Source organism: Hyaena hyaena, unplaced genomic scaffold (genome assembly GCF_003009895.1).
Source record: "Hyaena hyaena isolate Hyena2069 unplaced genomic scaffold, ASM300989v1 scaffold_4, whole genome shotgun sequence".
Classification (NCBI taxonomy): domain Eukaryota; kingdom Metazoa; phylum Chordata; class Mammalia; order Carnivora; family Hyaenidae; genus Hyaena; species Hyaena hyaena.
In genome coordinates, this window is record NW_024080636.1 from 1,807,055 (window position 1) to 1,826,247 (window position 19,193).

At 38.6% G+C, this 19,193-nt stretch overlaps 1 protein-coding gene across 1 annotated transcript in view; it reads left to right on the forward strand.

Moving 5' to 3' along the window:
* EP300 (E1A binding protein p300) overlaps positions 1-19,193 on the forward strand; it is an 82,140-nt gene that overhangs the window by 20,006 nt on the left and 42,941 nt on the right. Inside the window, exons 3-8 of the mRNA XM_039237097.1 lie at positions 7,540-7,716; positions 8,992-9,253; positions 9,841-9,954; positions 10,940-11,185; positions 17,786-17,879; positions 18,721-18,858. Coding sequence (XP_039093028.1) covers positions 7,540-7,716; positions 8,992-9,253; positions 9,841-9,954; positions 10,940-11,185; positions 17,786-17,879; positions 18,721-18,858 — 1,031 coding nt within the window. The remainder of the gene's footprint in view (positions 1-7,539; positions 7,717-8,991; positions 9,254-9,840; positions 9,955-10,939; positions 11,186-17,785; positions 17,880-18,720; positions 18,859-19,193) is intronic.

Below are 19,193 nucleotides of genomic sequence, written 5' to 3' on the forward strand. Positions count from 1 at the left end.
TGAGGTAAAACCAAGAGTCAGATGCTTAACTGACTGAGCCACCCAGGCATCCTGTATTTTCATCTCATTTCTAAGCCCACTTTAGCCTGCACAGCCTTCTTACAAAAATACAGTTTGGGGGCGCCTAGGTGGCTCAGTTGGTTAAGCATCTGATCCTTGATTTTGGCTCAGGTTATAATCTCTGAGTCGTGAGATGGACCCCCTTGTAGGACTCTGCTCTGAGTGTGGAACCTGCTTAAGATTCTTTGTTCTTCCACCACGTGCACATGCTCTCAAAAAACCAACCATCCAAACAAGCAAATAAATAAAAATAACAGTTTTGAGCTAGCTGGCCTTATACTGTTGTCAGATAGGCAGTACTTATTTCCACTGCTTAGAATGTGTGTCCCTGGTGCTCAAGAGATATTCTGAATGACTTATTAAATGTTACTTTTCCTTGCTAGTTGATGACTGTTAAGGTGCGTTTGTTTACTGTGAAGCCTCAACTGACATTTCAGGTGTCCAGTTAACCTGATTTTGGTCATTGTTTGAAAGGGTTTTCTTTAAAAAGCCTACTTTTTTATTTTTAGCTTTATTAAGTAGAGCAGGCTAAATGTATTTTGTAAAACTTTTTAAATGTTTTCTTTATAGAATTAATATACATAAGCATATATTTGATGCTTATTCCTTCATATTTTTCCTACATTTTTATTTATTTTTTTCTTGAAGTGGTATCACACTATAGTTGCCAGCACTTGGCATGTGGCTGGTAAATATTTGTTGAATGAAAGAAATGGCTTTGCTTGCAAGGGGATATTGAAGATAAGCAAGATTTTCACAATGAGTGAGGAGCAAGCTTTCACTGTAAAAGGAATAACTGAGCAGGCATTGGGACTTTTGTGTTCCTGAGAATTATGATGAGAAAGATGAGAGAGAGTTCAGGAGTGAATTGAGAGTGAGGAGACTGAGGTCATGTTAGATACATGAAAGCCTTTTTTTTTTTTTTTTTTTTTTTTTTTTTGCTATACAGCAAAGAATATCGACCTCTTACCTTAGGGAAAGATTCTGTTTGTCATTCCTACCTCCTCTGTAGATTCTCCCTTTTTGTTTTGTTTTTTATTTTTTTATAATGACTATTTTTTTTAATGTTTTATTTATTTTTGAGCGAGAGATAGAGACAGCGTGAACAGGGGAGGGTCAGAGAGAGAGGGAGACAGAGAATCTGAAGCAGGCTCCAGGCTCTGAACTAGCTGTCAGCACATAGCCAGACGCGGGGCTCGAACCCACAAACTGTGAGATCGTGACCTGAGCCGAAGTCGGATGCTTAACCGACTGAGACTTCAGGGGGTTAATATTCTCTAAGTTTGATGGAAGATTAACTTTCTTTGGAACTAAGGACTTTTTATTTAGGAAGTGTTCATTAATATTCTGGAGGGTTTTTTTGTTTTTGTTTTTGTTTTTTCCCTTAGCAAATAAAAAAAAAGTTCTATGAAAACACTTGTTATGATTAAGGAGACAAGATCCAGAATATTATCAAATAGCAACATCAGACAGTATGTTCGTACCTAAATTAGCATTAGGTTCCAAAAGCTAAGGAGCTATTACTGAATTTTAATAGGTATTTGATATATGTTAGAGTCATTAATTCCTAACATCAACCCTATGATTTTATTCCCATTATACAGGTTAGGAAACAAAGTCAGGGAGTGGGTATTACAGGGAACTCTCGTCTTTCTGAGTTAAAAGTGCATGTTGTGTATCACTGTAGTATAATGTCATTCAATTATTATGATTCCTGTATTGATAAAACATCCACAGCTAAAAACAAGTAGAATCAATGCTTTTATGTATCTTACAGCAATGGTCACCTCCTCACTTGACTTGTAACCTTACATAGGGGTGATCATTGCTAGACTAAGATCTCTGAGCACGGGAACTATGCCTATTTTCTCTAATTCTGCCTTAGTGACACAGATACAACATCAGAGCATCTTTATGTACTGCTTTTTAGTTCTTTTCTGTAGTCCTAGATCTGAGGGTAGCCTCCTTTCCTGTGACTCTGGTTACTTCACATACTAGGAAGAGTTATGTATTACTTGCTATCTGGATAGATTTGTATCCAAATTTTATATGCTTTGTGACTGATGAAATTCATATTAAAAAAAAAATTCTGAACTTCCTTCAAATAAATATTGGCCTTGGGAATAATTCCCTTTTTCCTTCTTTTCTCTTAAAAAAAAGACGCCTGGCTGGCTCAGTCAGAAGAGCATGCAACTCGTGATTTTGGGGTAATGAGTTCAAGCCCCACATTGGATGTAGAGATGACTGAAATAAAAAAAGAAAAATTTTTTAAAACAAATTTTTGAGGAGGTAGGAGCAGTAATGTCATTTTTAGAGCTCTTCATTTAAAATTAAGATCAGGGGCGCCTGGGTGGCTCAGTTGGTTGAGCGAAGCTCAGGTCATGATCTCGCAGTCTGTGGGTTCGAGCCCTGCATCGTGCTCTGTGCTGAAAGCTCAGAGCCTGGAGCCTGCTTTGGATTCTGTGATTCCCTCTTTCTCTGCCCCTTTCCTGCTCATGCTCTGTCTCTCAAAAATACATAAACATTAAAAAAAATTTTTTTAGGGGCGCCTGGATGGCTTAGTCGGTTAAGCGTCCGACTTTTGCTTAGGTCATGATCTCGCAGTTCGTGGGTTCGAGCCCCGCGTCGGGCTCTGTGCTGACTGCCAGCTCAGAGCCTGGAGGCTGTTTCAGTCTGTGACTCCCTCTCTCTCTGACCCTCCCCTGCTCACGCTGTCTCTCTCTCTTAGAAATAAATAAAACATTTAAAAAAAATTTTTTTTAATTAAGATCAGTTTGTGATGATCTTTGGCATATGATATTAAAGACTACTTAACCTATGAAGTTTCAGAGTAAGAGCAGTGATTGAACTGTCTTAGAACTTGGATTGGCAAGGAAGGAAGCAGGTAGGAAGGACCAGTTGGGCAGCACCTAGTAAGTGTAAGGCAAGGAAGAAAAGAATCCATGTTGAGAGGGAGACTGTCTTAAATGCTGTAGTCTGATGGGTTTTAAATAGAGCTTATACCCAAATTTACAGCCTAGGTGGATATGGTTTTAGGTATGCAATATGGTATAAGAGTAATGGGAAAAAATAATGAAAAATAATGTTTAGGATTTGGTGTAGGTTCTGAGAGATCCCCGTCCCCCCTGTTTATCATCCTACCCTCAGTGATTGACTAACTTAATGTCTGGCGTATAACATATACAGATATATAACATGGGCATTTATTAAATCCAGTAGATAATAGGAAGTGTCTGAATGTAGTCTGTTTTTATTATTTGGTGAATTTTGGAGTCCCCTTATTTGAGGTACCACTTTTTATTTTTCCTATTTGTCAATGATTGCCACTCTCAGGTGTTTTTTTTTTGTATTCCTGTGCTCTCTAAGTTTCTGCTTTTAATATACTGAAAACTTAGAAACAGCCTATAGAGTCAGATTTTTTTTTTTTTTTTTTTTAAAGAAAGAAAGAAAAGCTAATCCCCTCAGGTGCTTTGTGTTTTAGTTGCCTAGAGCTGTTATAGCTTCCTGATCTCCTGGTCCTCTGCCTTTTGTGGTTAGTTACCTGTTCCTTGTGTTGCAGGTAAGTTTTGGGTAGTTAGACATCTGGATCACTTTAGGTATAGAGAAGGGGAACTAGATCAAATAACGAACTACAGTGTAACAAAAATTAAGTACAGTATAGCCTCTTCTTGTTACATTTGGTGGGGGAGAACTGATGGTGGGGGGAGTGAAAGGGTAAGGGTAGGGAGGTTGGTTGTATGTTAGCCAGCACTGGCAGGACTCTGACGCGGACGGAAAAACCAAAAGACTGCAAGTCCTTGTTGGTCAGAGTGTCCAGAAGTGTCAGGAATGAATTGCTGCTAGCTGACCCGTAGTCAGTGCAGTCTGTTTGAGGCCACAGTCCATTTTGGAGTTCCTAGCTGATGCATTGTGGTTGAGAAAATAAGCAATGTCAGGAACTGGTTGAAACTCGGTTGATGTAAGCAGGTAGGGCAGTGTCTGTGTGAACAAACATGAAGGACCAGATTCTACTCTGATATATTTGAGTGGAGACATCATGCTTATTAAGAGACCTCAATAGAGCTTATAGATCCCCGTATTTTATTTCTTTATGTAAATAATGAACTCCTAAAAGCTTAGTTTATTGTCTTTTGGTCTTTTATGGTCTGTCATGCAGATTTTGTGTTAGAATGACTTTCATTTTATGTCTACCATGAATTTCCACGCTAATTGGAAACACAGTTAAGTGAACTGTAACTCCCCCAGATACAGACTCAGTGTATTATTGCAACTATATTCGTATAGTTGCAGTAAGTATATTGCAACTAAGTATAAATATTAGTACTTGAAAAGCATATGGAGTCCCTGCACCTGCAGCCACACTTGAAACTAACAAAAGAAACCTGAACTTGTGTTTAAGCCTGTTTCTGTATTTGATCGTTCCTGTAGTTTTATTGGCCAGATTCACTTAGGAAATTCAGTTACTGAAGACTCAGGCAGTAAATTTTTTACTCTGGGTACTTCCCATGCAGGCTGCCCCCTTTCTTTTATGCTTCTCCCCCAAACTTTGCTACTTTTTTTTTTTAATGTTTATTTCAGAGAGAGAGAGAGGCAGCGTGAGCAGGGGAGGGTCAGAGAGAGAGGGAGATACAGAATCTGAAACAGGCTCCAGGCTCTGAGCTGGCTGTCATCACAGAGCCCGACTTGGGGGCTCAAACCCATGAACCGCGGGATCATGACCTGAGCCGAAGTCGGACGCTTAACCGACTGAGCCACCCAGGCGCCCCAAACCTTGCCACTTCTTTCAGGCTCATTCCCTGAGTTACTGAACTCTTTCCTAGTCTCTGAAAAATTAAATGTTCTTTAATTTTTCTTCATTATTTTGCCTCTCTACTATAGGCAAACCTTTGAACTGATAAAGATGTTATGTTCTTATAAATTTGCCAGAGAATAGTTACTACATATGATTTAAAGAACAATTTTATTTACAGGGGCTTGCTGCTGTATTTTATGACTTTTATATTTCTGTTTTCCTGAGTCAAGGGGCTCTTTTTGTGGGTCAGATTTAGGACAATGGGGTTACAAAGATAAATGAACTAAGTTCTTTCCCTTACTGTGCAGAGTCTTGGGAGATAGAAGGGGCATGCATTTTATCTTACCATCTATGTTGTATTATAAATAAAGGCATTTTATTTATATAAACATTTATATCAGAGTAGAAAAAGAGCTCTTTAGCTGTCTAGGACTATAAACAGATGCTTCAAAGGATGGTAGCTTTTGAAATGTATCTTTAAGTAAGGCAACAAAAAGAAAACTTGGACTGCCTCTTTGTGAACTTAGTATTTTATTTCCTTCACAGGTTATCATGCAGGAATCAAATAGGAAGGGAGGGTGTGCCACTGTCTAGTTATAGGGAAAAGGAAAATCTTTAAGGCAAATGCTAGGGATTCAAGAAGCGAGTTGCTTCTCAGATTTGCAAGTCAATTGGTACAGGATCTAGTAGGAGACCATGGATAGATAAGGCCTCATGAAGATCATGAAGGCTCTGGGTAGAAAATAGACAGAAGGTGAGAAAACCTGTTGGACACAGTCTACACAATCTGTGATGAAGGGCTTGAATTAAGACAGTGACAGTGGACTGGGAACAGTTTCAGGGTGTGTGTGTGTGTGTGTGTGTGTGTGTGTTTAGAGATAGAATTTGAAGGCTCCTCTGATAGAATTGGATCTAGTTGAGAAGGATGAAAATCTAGTATGACTCCTTTTAATTGGGCAGTAGCGGTAGTCTCCCTACTTTTCTGAGAGCTTTGCTGTATGTTACAGTAGGTGGTGTTTGACTTACAGTGGGTTCTTACATGGAAGAAGAGGATTATAAGTTACATCATTGTGGGGTGCCTGGGTGGCTTAGTCGGTTAAGCGTCCGACTTTCGCTTAGGCCATGATCTCGCAGTTCGTGGGTTCGAGCCCCACGTTGGGCTCTGTGCTGACTGCCAGCTCAGAGCCTGGAGCCTGTTTCAGAGTCTGTATCTCCCTCTCTCTCTGACCCTCCCCTGCTCATGCTGTCTCTGTCTCTCTCTCTCTCCTAGAAATAAATAAAAATATTTAAAAAAAAATAAGTTACATCATTGCTATCTGTAAAAAATTTAGTTTCTGAATAATTAATAGTCTGTTCTTTAAATTGATAACTGTCCAGTACTCTAGGTTGACTTTCATAAATACAGACAAAAACCTACTTTTTTAAGTATGTAGGGATTGCAAAGAAATTCAAATTACTTTAAGATCCAAGTAGATAATTTAATGAGTAACGCAGCTAGGTTTTCTAAAAATTTTTTTCCTTTTATTTATTTATTTATTTATTTCTAGGAGAGAGAGAGAGACAGAGTGAGCAGGGGAGGGTCAGAGAGAGAGGGAGTGACAGACTCTGAAACAGGCTCCAGGCTCTGAGCTGGCTGTCAGCACAGAGCCCGACGCGGGGCTCGAACCCATGAACCGCAAGATCATGACCTAAGCGAAAGTCGGATGCTTAACCGACTGAGCCACCCAGACACCCCTTTTTTTCCTTTTTTGAGAGAGATGGGGAGAGCAGCAGAGGGAGGATGAGAGAGAATCTTAAGCAGGCTCCACACTCAGCATGGAGTCCAGCGCGGGGCTTGATCCCACTATCCTGGAATCATGACCTGAGCCAAAATCAAGAGTCAGACACTCAACCTACTGAGCCAGCCAGGTGCCCGAAAGCTGCTAAGTTTAAGACAGCAAGGAATGACAGCATGGGACTCTGAAGTTTACATGTTCTGTCTAAAGGATTCAGATTCCTTTTTGAAAATCACTCTGCTACTGTGTCCCTAAATGAAAAAGAACATATCCCCAAAAGTATCAGTTTTCTACCTTTTATGTAAACAAAATGTTGAAACAAGCATTCAGATGCTTTTGATATATCAAACTCTATCACACATTTAGGGATTAGGTCATTTATTGAATTAAATTTATTAAGCTATATTTTGTACATTAAATAAAAATATATTTAATGCATTAAAAGTGAAAATGAATGGCAAACCTTAGCAGATACAGATTAATGAAGGTGCTCATAAAATTTTATAAAACACATTAGATCAAGTATTTACAGAGAATATCTGTAAATTTACTCTACCTGAGCTGAAATCTTGAAAATGTGAGTATTTTCATAAACATACTTCTTTAATCTTGTTTATAATTGTGGAGGATTTCCTTTAAAATTGTTTTTATAAATTAGGAAGTGTAAAAGGAAAGAGGGTCTCCTGGGTGGCTCAGTCAGTTAAGTGCCTGACTTAGGCTCAGGTTGTGATCTTAAGGTTTGTGGGTTCGAGCCCTGCCTCGGGCTCTGGGCTGACAGCTCAGAGCCTAGAAACTGCTTCTGATTCTGGGTCTCTCTCTGTCTCAAAAATAGATTAAAAAGGAAAGGGAATGGTTATGTTCTGTTAATGTAAAGAATAAGATTTAATTTCTCATCTGTTTTTTTATTTTTAGATGGGAATGATGAACAACCCTAATCCTTACGGTTCACCGTACACACAGAATTCTGGACAGCAGATTGGAGGCAGTGGCCTTGGTCTCCAGATTCAGACAAAGTCTGTACTACCAAATAGCTTACCTCCATTTGCAATGGACAAAAAGGCAGTTCCTGGTGGAGGAATGCCCAACATGGTGGGTAGTAATCTGTCTACAGATTTGTCTCTAAACTGGCATTTTGACGAAAGAACTGTGTTAAACTTTAATGCTTTCTGCTGTACACACTAGGATGTCATGCATGGACCCTGTGATCCAGGACGCTTGTGCCTTCCTTTTATTTCCCATGGGTTCTTATTAGTAGTCAGTAAGGGTATTGGGCCAAATGGGAGCAAGTGGGGCTGCTATAGTGAAAATGTTGTGGCCTGCCATATTGCACATCTTCTTATGGGCAGTTCTATAGTATATGAGAGTAGAACTCTTCTCCTCTTGGGAAGTACTCTCTGGCAAAGGATGCCAACTCTCAGTGACCATATCTACACATTTGTATCTGATATTACCACACAAAAGTCATTTCCCTCTCAAAGTTAAACATTGTTTTAAACAGTGATTTTGTTTTGAGTAAATCTCCAAAGCTTCTAGCATTGCTATTTTTCTAAAAATAAAACTATTTCTACTTACAAATTTGTTAAGTAGTCTGTGTTTACCTTTGGGAAATACTGTCCTATAGAAATGGCATTTCTCTTTCAGATTTTTTATTTTTTGCCTGTATTTCAGGTACTTTAAGTACCCCAGATATAAAAATGAATAAAATTATGTCATCTGTGACCCCAGAAATATTTCCTTTTTTTTTTATTTAGGGAAGAGAAAGAGCTTTCTTCCATAATTACAAAAACTAACTTTTCACCCACCTAAACGACCCCTACTCAGTTTCCCGGGAAGTTCTTGTTACTGTGTTTCAGAACCTAACTTGGACTTGCTCTTCACTACAGATTCCACACCTTTCCCTCTCCCACCCGAACTTATCGTGTCCTCTTTATTTTGTTATCTGTATACTACATATACTTTGATTATATTATTTGGTAATGTAATTCTTACTGAATTTTTTTTTTGAGGTATTCTTTGTTTTAATCATCCCAATTAAAAGACATTATGGCCTATACAATTAAGGATGCAGAAATTTTCCTTGATAAGTTAGTTAAATAGCTGCATATAAACCTGGTACAAGAAATCATTTGCTTTTCTTAGGAATAGAAAAAAACCCTTCTTTTCAGATGAACAAATCTCTCTCTCTTTTTTTTTTTCTTATTGAATTTCTTGATGGTAGGACCATTGTTTATCTACCTTGGAATTGCCTGTGGCACATGGGAGATGTCCTTGAAGGTTTTAATTGAAATTGTCCAGGTCTGTGTTTCCTAAAGAGCACACCGCGACACCTAACGTTACATGTACCTTTGTTGTTGTCTCCTGTAGGGTCAGCAGCAGGCCCCACAGGTCCAGCAGCCAGGACTTGTGACTCCGGTAGCCCAAGGGATGGGTTCTGGAGCACACACAGCTGATCCGGAGAAGCGCAAGCTCATCCAGCAGCAGCTCGTTCTCCTGTTGCACGCTCACAAGTGCCAGCGCCGGGAGCAGGCTAATGGGGAGGTGAGGCAGTGCAACCTTCCCCACTGTCGCACGATGAAGAACGTCCTAAACCACATGACACACTGCCAGTCGGGCAAGTCCTGCCAAGGTGAGGGACCCAGAGAGTTTTTTCTGCTCAGCAATTAATGTTTACAGTCCGAGAGAAGAGCGAGAATGTGAACTACTACTCTGTTTTGAGACTTCTTTACCAATGACGTCTTACTCCAGATTAAGATGTGATAAAATTCAGTATCATTTTGTGATTATGTAGGGATATGGTAGAAATTTTAAAGGATTTTCCTTTTGTGATGATCCTTACTGACTTTGCCCCAGTGTAGCACAGTTTAAATATTACTGAGGATTTGCTAACTGTCATATAGGCAAACACTAAAACAATGTTACCCAACTTACTACAATTTATATATGGATGAAGTCATTAGAAATTTGTTTTTATAAAGTACATTGCATGTCTCGGTGAAAAATATGGGCTTTGGAGGCAGATTGCTTAAGTTTGAATCCCATTTTGTATGCTCTGACTTTATTATAAAATGTGAGTGCTAATGGCTACCCTATAGGGATATTCGAAGATGAAATGAGTGAACATTTGTAGCATTTGTTAAGTGATCGACAAGTTAGCTGATACTGACATAAAAAGTATAAGCTGCATTTGAAAAACCGTTGTTTTTTTTCTTTTAGTGGCACACTGTGCATCTTCTCGACAAATCATTTCACACTGGAAGAATTGTACAAGGCATGACTGTCCTGTGTGTCTCCCTCTTAAAAATGCTGGAGATAAAAGAAATCAACAGTGTAAGAGATTAAATCTTTTAAAGCTTTTATACCAAAAATACTCTGAAGACTCTTCACCAGTGCAGTTTGGTGGGATTTTGACTACATACTTCTTGGTTATGTGAAGTCCCTGTGACTGTCCTGTGCTGTCATCCTAGGTTGTTTCCACTCCCATTAACTTCATATTAATGAGGTTAGGATTGAACTGCTTATTACCTAAAGTAAGACCCAAAAACTTTTTAATAGTTATTCTGTATAAAAATGGGGAATTAATGCTCTATTTTTATATTCATGAAAACTTAAAAGATCATTGCTGTGACATTGGGTAAGTTACTGTTTTATTACCTGTGGTCTAAATATTTAGATACTTTGAAATTATTTAAAGAGAAAGGGGGAAAGTTTGGAATTATTTTTAGAAGCCTAGGATGGTGAGCTTTTCTGAGAGAAAGACAAAAGTGGAAAGATCTAAGTGCAGCTACCACACCTCCTTTCTAGAAACAAAATATTGAGCACTTAGGGTTGAATGACAGATTTGGAAACATATGGGCAGCATGTTAAGAATGAATTAAGTGCCATAAATTAAGAAATCATAAATAGCCCAGTAGAAAATTGGGAGAAGTCAGTAGAGGGAGGACATTCACTATTAAAAAATTAAATAAGGTGCTGTTTCTTTCTCATCACTTGAGCAGAAATGCTACCTGGTATTGGCATTTGTCTGATTCTGAGCCATTCATACACTGTTGGTGGGAACACTGATAACAACCTGTAGAAAGGCTTTGGTCACTCCGGATCAAAAGCCTTTCCTGCCGGTGATATTGACCCTTTGACTATTCGGTTCTGCATCTAGACATTTTTTCAGGGAAATAGTGGGAAACAAGATGCATGTACTGACATGTTTCATAATCACATAACAATAATTTTGTATCTTCTGAATTCATGCAGATAAGTTAGTCCTATTTTTCTCAGATCTTTAATGTTGTAATCCCATTTCTTTTGTCTCCTCTAGCAATTCTGACTGGAGCACCAGTTGGACTTGGAAATACTAGCTCTCTAGGGGTGGGGCAACAGTCTGCCCCCAGCCTCAGCACTGTCAGTCAGATTGATCCCAGCTCTATAGAAAGGGCCTATGCTGCTCTTGGGCTGCCCTATCAGGTAAATCAGATGCCGACTCAGCCCCAGGTACAAGCAAAGAACCAGCAGACTCAGCAGTCTGGCCAGTCTCCCCAAGGCATGCGGCCCATGAGCAACATGAGTAAGTTTATATCTCCCCTTGTGAAAGATGTGATGTCAGTTATGTGTATACATGCCATGTGATGTGCAGAATTATCTCCTTGGTTTATTTTAGTCTGTGTGTGTGTATTTCTCCCCATCTCTTAATGGTTTGTTTATTTATTTATTTATTTATTTATTTATTTTGGTTACATGATTAATTTCTTCCACTAATTTTTTAAAGATTGATTGTAGTGCAAAGGTCTCATCATAATCTGATGAGATTATACCAGAGCCAGCTGCTTGTCTTTGGTGGTTAGTTCTTCCATAACTTTGTAGAAAACAGTCTGGTTCTGAATGATACATCATATCTTTTCATATGAAGTCCATTATCATCCTTCAGGTAATATTTGCAATAGCCTTTAGTTTCTGCCCATTATTGTTTGATTCTAAATGAGGAAACAAAATTGGGCTTGCTACTCTTAGAAAAATGTAATCTTGTTGATTTCTGTTGTTTTTAACTTAAATGTATATGGTTTCTTGACAAACAGTGCTAACTTGTTAAATAATTATGGAGTGAGGGGATCATTAAAAACCAGACCAGAAACTAGGATGAAGAGCTAATCTTACCCTTTCAGGCTGGTTTTCAAACTCTTTTGTATTCAGGTACATGAAAAGGGCTCAGAAATTGAGAACTGAGAACACCATTCCCCCCTTCACCTTTTTCTACTTAAGATTGCTTATTTTCTTTTCTCTTTCCATGTTTTCCAAAGTGTTACCCAAAATCTTCCTTGAGTTTTAGGACCTTGACCCAGTGTAATTGTCTACTCCTGCCTGGCCTGGATTTTCATTTTTGTAATTGGTTATTTCCTGTTACTTTTTCAAAACTTCTGTTTTGATTCCTAGTTTTGTTCTTGTTGTCTCCTTTGTATCATCTGTGTATATACATTTGTTTACAGCCACAAAATTATTTAAAAGTTAGTTTCTTGAGATTTCTTTTTCCCCTTTTTTTTAGCACCTTTATTTTAGGATTAAAGATTGATCAAGTTTCCATTTGTTTCTTGTTAATTCAATCAATGGTGCCTTTTTAGTGATAATCATTGTGAACCAAAACTTGTAGAATACCTCATTTATTTCTTTTGTATTCAATCCCATCTTAAAAACTAATATGAATACATTCTTTTTGGCATGTTACAGCCTCATGGTTTCTATTCATCAGGCTCAACCCAGATAGGCAAAGGCTTACATATGAAGTGTTTTTTCTTTCATACAAAAGCCCTTTAATTTTTTGTGTTTTGTTTTTCTTTAATTTGCTTTTTGAGAGAGAGAGAGCCGCTTGCGTCCACACGTGTGCCCATGAGTGGGGTAGAGGCAGAGAAATAGAGGAAACAAGAATCCCAAGCACTGTCAGCACGGAGCCTGAGACAGGGCTTGAACTAACTAATTGTGAGATCATGACCTGAGCTGAAATCAAGAATCGGACACTTAACCTATTAAGCCACCCAGGTGCCCCATATACAAAAGCCCTTTTAAAAATAATTAGTCTTGCGTGTTTATGTTGAAAGGGGTGCCCTCTATTTTCATATTATTTTTTTGAGTTCCCTAAAACTTAGATAATAAAAGAAGTGAATATCAAAATGGAGTCACCATGACTAAGGCATGTAGTTTTCTCAGCAGTCTTTGAGTTTTAGGAAAGTATTTTATTGCATATTATGAACTTGGGACTGCTTTTTCACTTTACACCAAAATCTTAAGAAATTTATTAGTTTAACCAAAACTTTATACTTCTGAGTGATGTTTGGACTAAAGGTTATTACTGTAGACTGTTGTGTTGGGTCTTTAAAGTGATCCTTTAAGGCTTCTATCATTATTAGAGCTTTTATCATTGATTTTACCTAGGAATATAAAAATGTTGGTGATGATCAGAAATATGACTCTGGAGTTGTATCTTGGCCTTAGCCTAGTGCCATATTATCAGAAAGAGTAAAGAAATACACAGTTCAGTACTCAAATTAGTGTTAACTGTATTTTCTTACTTTTTGGATATCTCCTGATTTTGAAATCACTAAACCAAGCTCTTCACTTCTGTTTTCTTCCACTAACGGTCTTTACTTCAGGATATTTTAGGTTCAGAACTGATGTGGTAGACTATAGCCACAAACGGGACTATGTTGTGTCCCCTAATAGTGTAAGATTTTTATTGCATTTATAAACAAAAGCAATTTACTTGGGTATGTTTCCATTTACTCAGCAACCTAAAATGTTTTTCTTTTGTTTTTTTCAGATAGGACTCCCAAGTGGTTAGTGCTGTCAGGTCTCACCCATATGTATTTTTTTTAATTTATGTATTTCTTTTTTAAGTTTATTTTTGAGAGAGAGCACAAGCAAGGGAGAGGCAGAGAGAAAGGGAGACAGAGTCCAAAGCAAGTTCCAGGCTCCACACCATTAATGTAGAGCCCTGCATCGGGCTCCAACCCATGAACCATGAGATCAAGACCTGAGCTGGCTTAACCAACCCACCCAAATGCCCGTATGTATTTATTTTTGAGAGAACCAGAGACAGCGTGAGTAGGGAAGGGGCAGAGAGAATCCCAAGCAGGCTCCATGCTGCCAGCGCAGAGCCCAGTGCAGAGCCTGAACCCAGGAAATTGCGAGATGATGACCTGAGCTGAAACCAAGAGTCGGATGCTTAACCAACTAAGCTACCCAGGCACCCTCACCCATATTATTTTAATACTAAAGTATTGTTGGGGACCCTATCAAGAAGGCAGATTGGATATATAATTAGAAACCCAGGGGAAACCTCAGGAAATTTGGGACATAAAAACAATTTTTGTGGGGTGCCTACATGGCTCAGTTGGTTGAACATTCAACTCTTGATTTTGGTTCAGGTCATGATGATCCCACAATCGTGGGATCAAGCCCTGCATTGGGCTCCACACTGCCCTTCTCCCCCATTCACATGCTAGTGTGCTCTTTCTTGCTCACTAGCTCACTCGTTCCCCATCCTCTCTAAAATAAATTGAAAAAAAGTTTTTTTTAATTTTTTTATTTATTTCTAGGAGAGAGAGAGAGAGACAGCATGAGCAGGGGAGGGTCAAGAGAGAGGGAGACACAGACTCCGAAATAGGCTCCAGGCTCTGAGCTGGCAGTCAGCACAGAGCCCGACGCGGGGCTCGAACCCATGAACCATGAGATCGTGACCTAAGTGAAAGTCGGACGCTTAACCGACTAAGCCACCCAGGCGCCCCTAATTTTTTATATTAAAATTTTTAAAAAGCTTTCTTTTGCATCATCCTTTACAGTGATTTAAAATACTCTAGGTTCGGGCACCTGAGTGGCTCAGTTGAGCATCCCACTTCAGCTCAGGTCATGATCTTATTATGCACTCTTGGATTCTAGCCCCACGCTGTCAGCACAGAGCCTGACAGCCTGCTTGGAATTCTGTGTCTCCCTCTCTCTCTGCCCCTCCTCTGCTTGTGCTTGCTCTCTCTCTCAAAGATAAATAAAAAATAAGTATTCTAGATTCTTCTTTATAATCCTTGCAGATTTAGGGTAAAGGTAGTATTTTGATGTTTACTCCCATATGGATACTTTTTTTTTCTCCTAAATTTTAATTTGGAGTTTTCAAACCTACCTAAAAGTTGTAATAGTCCGAGTAGAGACCTTATACATACATTTTACTAAATTTATTTATTTTCAACATTTATTTTATTTCTTTGTGTGCTTGAGATATCCTGACACTTGACTACTATTTCAGTATGCATTTCCTAAGAATAAGAAGGACATTCTTCTCCATAAGCACAGTGCTGTTACCGTGCCTACACAATTTAATATTTGTTAATAATGTCATCTAATGTACAGTCTATAATTTAATTTCTCCAGTTGTCCCCCAAAGTCATTCAGGGCTTTTCCATTTAGTTTGTTACATGCCTTTTGTCTCTTTTAATCTAGAAGTCATCTCCCTTCTCTTTGTTCACCACACATTGACTTTTGCTGAATACTGTAGATTGTCCTGTAATTTGAATTAGTCTGATTGTTTCCTTATAATTAGATCCAGATTAAACATTAGTGGGATGAATATGCCATGTATGGTTGTGTGTATGTGATTAGGCTTTAATAATTTCAGCATAAAAATGTTTTAGAATTTTTTATTTGCCTTTAACTGGCCTATTGTTTTATTACTGACCTTCACATTTATTGGTTAGCTAACTTTCAGCTATGTTATGGAAATTCTGGACCTATTACTGTCAAGAACTCCTGGGTTTTGTTTTTTACTCTCTTCTGAAAGTCTTAGATCTTTTAAAAATTTTTTTTTTTTTAATGTTTTATTTATTTCTAGGAGAGAGAGAGAGAGACAGCGTGAGCAGGGGAGGGTCAGAGAGAGAGGGAGTCACAGACTGAAACAGGCTCCAGGCTCTGAGCTGGCAGTCAGCACAGAGCCCGATGCGGGGCTCGAACCCACGAACCGCGAGATCATGACCTAAGCGAAAGTCGGACGCTTAACCGACTAAGCCACCCTGGCGCCCCTGAAAGTCTTAGATCTTACCTGTTTGGTAGATATAAGTGCTAGTTTGTTTTCCCAGGCTGTTGGATTTTTAGAAAAAGTAGTATTTATGTTTATGGGTCTGTGTCATACCATCTTTACCTGAGGTGTGGAGTACTCGGTAGGATGAAATACCCTAAGCAAACGTTTATACTAATGCCTGTAAGCATACGAAGACATTCACAGAACTCCCATTGTGGCAGACCTAGCTGTAATGCTGGAACATTCTCAGTTATAAATGTGAGGTACCTTTGATTGATGCAGACATTTGAATAAATGAGAAATAGCATTCATTCAGATATGCCATATGCTGGGGGGAAAAAATAGGAAAGTGGTATGGCCTTTACTTTGAGACATCTCTAGTATGGATGGGCAAGTAAGCAAATAAGTAGACAGAACTGCAGGATCTGTTAACATATATCAGATTATAGAGATTCTGTAGCCAGAAGAGAGAATCCTTTCTGGAGCCCTAGAGTGTTTTGTTTTGTTTTTTGTTTTTTGTTTTTTGTTTTTTAAACTATAAGACTTCCTTGACTGTATTTGACCACATTGTTAATCTAATACTGACTGAGTTCACGTAGTCTTTAAAGGTTTTATTAGTATGAGATTCCTCCTAGGGCTTAGAAAACAAAAAACACATTTCCCCCCCTAAGTTTGCTTGTTTATTTTCAGAGTAGAGGGGAAGGACAGGGAGAAAATCCCAAGCAGTCTGTGTGCCTTCAGCACAGATCCCCGGGCTCGCGCGGCTTGAACTCGTGAACCATGAGATCATGACCTGAGCCAAAATCTAGAGTTGGAGACACTTAACCAACTTGAGCCTTCCAGGCACCCCAAAAAATATATTCTTGATGAGTTTTAGGTGTTAGGATTCTTTTTTTTCTTTCTTTCTGATTTATTCTCTGGTAGTGCCAATATTTTCTGACTTCTGTAATTTTGGTACTCAAGTGAATGCTCCCTCTTAGGATCTTAAATACTTACCTGTGTAAGGGTATTCCTTTTCAAGTTGGGCCATTTCTTAGAGTCAATGCCACATATTAAATGGACCTGGAGACTTCACAGAGAGTGCTTTGCTGTTTTCATATACCATCAGAATTGGCAGTGAGATAAGAAAATTGGTGTAGAATGTAATCACTTTTTCTTTTACCTCTTCATACTGTTGCCATCAGTAAAGCAAATCAATGTTACAGGTATATAATGTCTCTAAAAAGGAGTATTTTTACACACAACTGTTTACATTGACAAATACAGAATTAGGAACAGTACAATTCTGTTTTAAAAGACCACTTCCAGTAATTACATTTCAGAGCTAGCTGATACTGTCAGAAGCAAATTTCTGCCTAAGTATTTAGGAAACCTGATGAAGGAAAGCCAGTAGCATTTTTTTCCTTTAAGTGTTGTTTATAGATCTAGCCAATTGTTGGCATTTTAGTGGGAAGTTTTGTTTGTTTCCTTGTTTTTAGCTAAAATACCTTGAGAGGCATATTAATAGAATTGTGTATTTTAACAGATTTTTTTAACCACCCAAAAATCTGGTTTAGTTTGAATATTGCTGTTGTTTTTTGTTTTTAAAGAAATGGACTATTCGTTAAGCTTACTAATGGAAGAGGTAATATATGCACATAGAACTATTTAGGGCAGTTTGAAGGAGTATTCAAAATGTTTTACCAATACATAGCCTTTGAGTCCCCTCTTCAGGGATCATTGCACATAGGTTCCTAGTGTCCTCATATAAGCTGTGCTTAAGAAAGGATGTGTGCGTATATAGTTACTTAAACAGTTGTGGTTTTAGTTTTTGCTCCATTTAACATCACTGTATGTGTGTCCATACACGTATGAGTAGTACACCTATGAGACAGAATCTCTCACAGTTGGAGATACTAAGTCAAAGAGTGTACGTGAGTTTTGTTGTTGTTGTCAGCATTTGCCATACAGCCCTCCTGTTTCCCCCCTTGGGTTGTCATTTGTCTCTTTGTTCATGGTGATTATTTTATTTTATTTATTACTCCAATTTCTAAGTCTTGTCCTTACTGCTTCTGGGTTTTGGGTCTTTGAAAGGATAAACAGTTCTTGTGATAAGTTCTTCTTATCTTGTCCTAGGTGCTAGTCCTATGGGAGTAAATGGAGGTGTAGGGGTTCAAACCTCGAATCTTCTTTCTGACTCAATGTTGCATTCAGCCATAAATTCTCAAAAGTAAGTTTTTTTTTCTTGGTGTGTGCCCTGTGTCATGTTTCATACTCCTGTTCAAATTCCTTTTCTGAGTTTTTTTCCCCTTGATTTGAAGCCATCCTTGATGGACAAAGACAAGTAGTGCCCAAAAGTATGGAATCCATACTTTTGGCTTTCTGCAATCTTACTTGAAATTGTGTCAATTATCTGGAGTAACCTACGCCTTCCCCGAATATAGTAAGAAGTTGCAAGTATGCAGCTGGTTAAAAAATGAATTTGCTCTATCCCCAGTGTTATGAATTAATCCATTACCTAGTGATTCTCAGGAATAAGCTGTGTCAAAATAAGTTTAGCCTTACAACATAACACTTAAGTCTTCTAAACCCACGACTTCATCCCACCTCCACATGATGAAGTGTTGTGGGTTAACTCTGCCTCACACAAGTACACACACACACAATTTCCCCAGGATTTCTTTATGTAACGAGATTTGTCGTAGTATGTTGGACCCATTGTAGTAATCACTGTCAGCTATACTTTATTTTATTTTATTTTTTTTAATGTTTTATTTATTATTTCTAGGAGAGAGAGAGAGACAGCGTGAGCAGGGAAGGGTCAGAGAGAGAGGGAGTCACAGACTGAAACAGGCTCCAGGCTCTGAGCTGGCAGTCAGCACAGAGCCCGACGCGGGGCTCGAACCCACGAACCGCGAGATCATGACCTAGGCGAAAGTCGGACGCTTAACCGACTAAGCCACCCAGGCGCCCCTTTCTAAACTTTTTTTTTTTTTTGTCAGCTATACTTTAAATGAGATCTTTTTTCTCCTGCCTTCTTCACTAAACTATTTCACAATATCTTTTTAAAGCCCAATGATGAGTGAAAATGCCAGTGTGGCCTCCCTGGGTCCTATACCAACAACAGCTCAACCATCTAATACTGGAATTCGGAAACAATGGCATGAAGATATTACTCAGGATCTTCGAAATCATCTTGTTCACAAACTGTAAGATTATAGGCATGTCTTATTCATAAAGAGTTACCATGTCAGCTGCTTCTAGTCTGCCAGGCACTTAACCGCAGGAGGAGGAGTATTGATTTTTCTGTAGTCTGGCTGTTGCTGCTAATGCTTCTACTCCTGTGACTGACTTGCTTCCTGTTCTGCTTCTCAGCCTTTCCACCATTGTTTGTAGGAGTATTTCAGCTTTAACAGTGTGTGAACTATTTTACCTAGTGACAGTTTTCAATATGTTAGATAAAAATTACTCATTTTAGTGTCACTGCCTTTGCAAAAGTCAAATTTTAAAAGGAAAGCCAGGTCTCAGCTCTTTAGAATATGAT